We start from the raw sequence: 3,271 nt of genomic DNA on the forward strand, positions 1-3,271 counted from the left end.
CAGAAGAAGTGAAGATAGTGAAGGAAATTAAATTTTTAGGAATAACATTCACACCTAATCTCTCGTTCGAAAAACACTATAAAAATTCACTTAACAAAGCAAAAATTGCAATAAATAATTTAATTGGACTATTCTTCAAGGCAAAAATAAATAATTTACGTACACATTTTCAACTTTTTAATTCGATAGTGATGAATTCAATGGGCTATGCGGCCCCAGTTTGGAGCATGGAAAAATTCAACGACCTTGAAAAAATACAAAATATATTTATACGTAAGATATTCCATCTAGAATATAATATCCCGGGTAGTGCGTTAAGATTAGAAACAAACAGATTAAGGATAAATACTATACTAATAAAAAGATATTTAAGGTTCTTACTCAAAATTATTAAGGCTGAAGATATAACAACAAAACTGCTGTTCGTACTGTATCAGAAATCAAGAGAAATAGACTTAAGACGAAGTTGGATAATTCAGCTATCAAAGGTATTAAATATGGATTTTCGATTAAACTGTTTATGGACCGTACATATAATGTGGAGCAATATAGTAAAGTTATAATATATAGAGTTATGGAATACTCTACTATCTATATATGGAATACTACTATATGGAATACTCTTTTAGCTAAATTTTATATGTTTGCTTTAACCTGGTTTTCTCATCCTCGTTATTTGTTCTAGTTATGTTTCTGCGAATTTTTGTTGTCTTTTTCTTTTTAATTGTTAGTTCTTCGGTCCACCAAGGAGTCTTTCTTTGTCTTTTTGTTTTAGTTCTGGTCGCTTGCTCCTTTGCTGATTGCATTGCCTTTGTAAAGAAATTGACATAATCGTCTATATCTTTTTGGGTGTTTATACGGGAGAAAATCATAATTCCTCCATTGTTGGCTGAAAAGCTCCCGGAAGAGTTCCCAGTTAGTGTGTTTGCCCTGGTGATTGCTTTGGGATTAGAGATGGTAATGTTAGAGATCTGAGTCATGATGTATCTGTGGTCACTTGCGGATGGGATTAGCATAGTCTCACAGTCAACTATGCGATGGCTAAGGTCCATTGATACCAGACATATGTCAGTCCAGCCCTCCGCGTGTGGGGTATGAAAAGTTGGATAGGTGGTCATATTAGTCGACATCAGGTCATGTACTTCCATAAGGTCTGCCACTAGCCTTCTCCTTTTGTCCTTCTTGTTGTGCAACCAAATTGCTGATTTAGCATTGAGATCTCTTGCTATGATAACGCTATTGGTGTCGATTCTCCTTATAATGTTTGCTAGTTCATTAATGCAGTCTTCATGTTCGTCGTCAGGAGAGAAGTACACACCGATAATGTAAATGGGCCTTTTCTGATGGATGACTGCCGTACAGATCCTGTACGAGCATAGCTGTGGGATAAGTGCAATGTCCAGGCTGGTGTTACAGACGAGAATACCACTCTTTGGCCTAGTATTACAGTGGCCAGCAAGAACCCGCCAGTTCCCGAATCTGACAATCGTATTGTCGATTGTGTAAGGCTCCTGTATCATGATGATATCACTGTTTGTATCATTAGCTGTTTTAATTAGCAGTGAACTGGCTGCTTTGCTCTTTTGTGCATTCAGTTGGAGGATTCGGATATTTATGGTGTCATGACTATAGTTGATATTGGTTTCCTTTTTGGTTGATTGCCTGTTCGTGTTTTTCAGAGTATTACTTTTATTTTGATTACAGGCCATAGTCAGTTCTGCTAATGGTTTGTTGCTTCAGTCGTTGAAGGATTGGACAGCTCGTGCTAAAAGCATTATGGCGTACAGGTTTCCGTTTATCTTCTGGTAAACTTTCGTTCGATTTTTTGCAATTAATGCAGACAGGATTTTTTTGCCAGCGATCACACTCCTTAAACCCATGACTTTTTGTGCAATGACTACACCTTCGCTCATTTGGGCAGTCACGTGCGAAGTGGTCAAAGCCACAGCATTGGTAACACCTGACTACTGGTATAAAATCGTCCACATAGATAGTGAACCATGACATGGAGATGTGTCTGTGGTGAATCAGTGTATTCCGGATAGCTGGAGTAACAGATAACACTACGTTCCGGCAGTTTTCTCTTATTCTGCCGTGGTTGAGAATGGTGCTGACCTTGCAGGATGATATTATTTCTTCGGGTTTCAGATTTCCCCAGATTTTATTTTGTTCGGCCATGACACTGATTATCTCTTCTTCTGCTAAGACATTAGGAACATCGAGGAGGATTATTCTAGGTCTCCTACCTTCAGAGATTTTGCAGCTGATTTTCCTTCGCATGTCTGGGATAGCTTCAATTGCTTCTTTAAGTATCCTACCATCCTTTTCATTGCCTACCCTGACACACACTCTGTCTTCTTTTAAATTTTTATTGCCTTGACTGTTATCTTGAATTTGTGCGGTTTTATTTCTTTCATGACCTCAGAGGTGATGTCATCCATATTTAGCTGCTGCCCTTCCTTTGTTGCCTGTGGATACAGGAGGACAGCATGAATCCCTCCGGTACCCTCTGCTTGAACCTTAGTTTTTAAAGAATCTGAGATAGTTCTTGTGGCCCGAGTTGGTCTAACGTCTAAAGTTGCGCTTGCTACTTGTGCGTATGACTTCCCCGTGGTGATTGGAGCCTGCACTGGAGTAGCCACGCGGCTGGCACGCAGCTCGTGCAGTACCCCGTACATCTGACTGACACAACAATACAGTTGCGTTACTCGTTCCTTGACCTCCTTCCGCTCCCGAGTGTTAAATGAAGTTTTGTAATTTGCCGGGAGAAGATCCATCAGTCTCTTCAAGTGTTGTCCCGCCTTGCTGAGGATTGTGTCTTCAAGAGTTTGGACAGTTGATGGAGATGCTGGCAAGTCCAGAACTTGGTTTGGTTTAGGCGATTCCATTCTAAGAACACACTAAGTAGCTATGCTGAAAAGGGCTGATAGCCGTGTAAGTGTCAATGTGGAACACTGCCTGGAATAGCACCTGCTTGTCACGCGCAGTGCGAAGAGAGGGTCAGAAAAAAAAGAACCTGCCTGATAAGAGACAGGACTCACCGAGCCTCGAGGAGAGATGGAGGCACCACTTACACAGATAGGCCTATATAAATAAATGTAATAATTAATAAGTTAACTAATTTTAAACAAGTAATTGATGGTAGAACGGCCTAAAGCTAAATAGCAATATCACTTTGCCAATAAGCGAGAAAAGCCGTCGGCTCGCTTTACGACCCGAAAAACGATGGCTCCTATGACGACCAAGGAGGGGGGCAAAGTGCAATAAGTAA

At 40.2% G+C, this 3,271-nt stretch overlaps 1 protein-coding gene across 1 annotated transcript; it reads right to left on the minus strand.

Moving 5' to 3' along the window:
- Positions 1-629: 629 nt before the first annotated feature.
- LOC111630127 lies at positions 630-1,709 on the minus strand. The gene has a single exon (XM_023374154.1). The coding sequence runs from the start codon at positions 1,707-1,709 to the stop codon at positions 630-632; it is 1,080 nt and encodes a 359-aa protein (XP_023229922.1).
- Between the last annotated feature and the right edge of the window lie 1,562 nt (positions 1,710-3,271).

The sequence above is a fragment of the Centruroides sculpturatus genome, unplaced genomic scaffold, assembly GCF_000671375.1.
Source record: "Centruroides sculpturatus isolate CEXI.00-Female unplaced genomic scaffold, Cexi_2.0 scaffold540, whole genome shotgun sequence".
Classification (NCBI taxonomy): Eukaryota; Metazoa; Arthropoda; class Arachnida; order Scorpiones; family Buthidae; genus Centruroides; species Centruroides sculpturatus.

Bases quoted from the DNA above. Each gene is read 5' to 3' on its own strand.
- LOC111630127 (XM_023374154.1), bottom strand. From the start codon at position 1,709: ATGGCCTGTAATCAAAATAAAAGTAATACTCTGAAAAACACGAACAGG.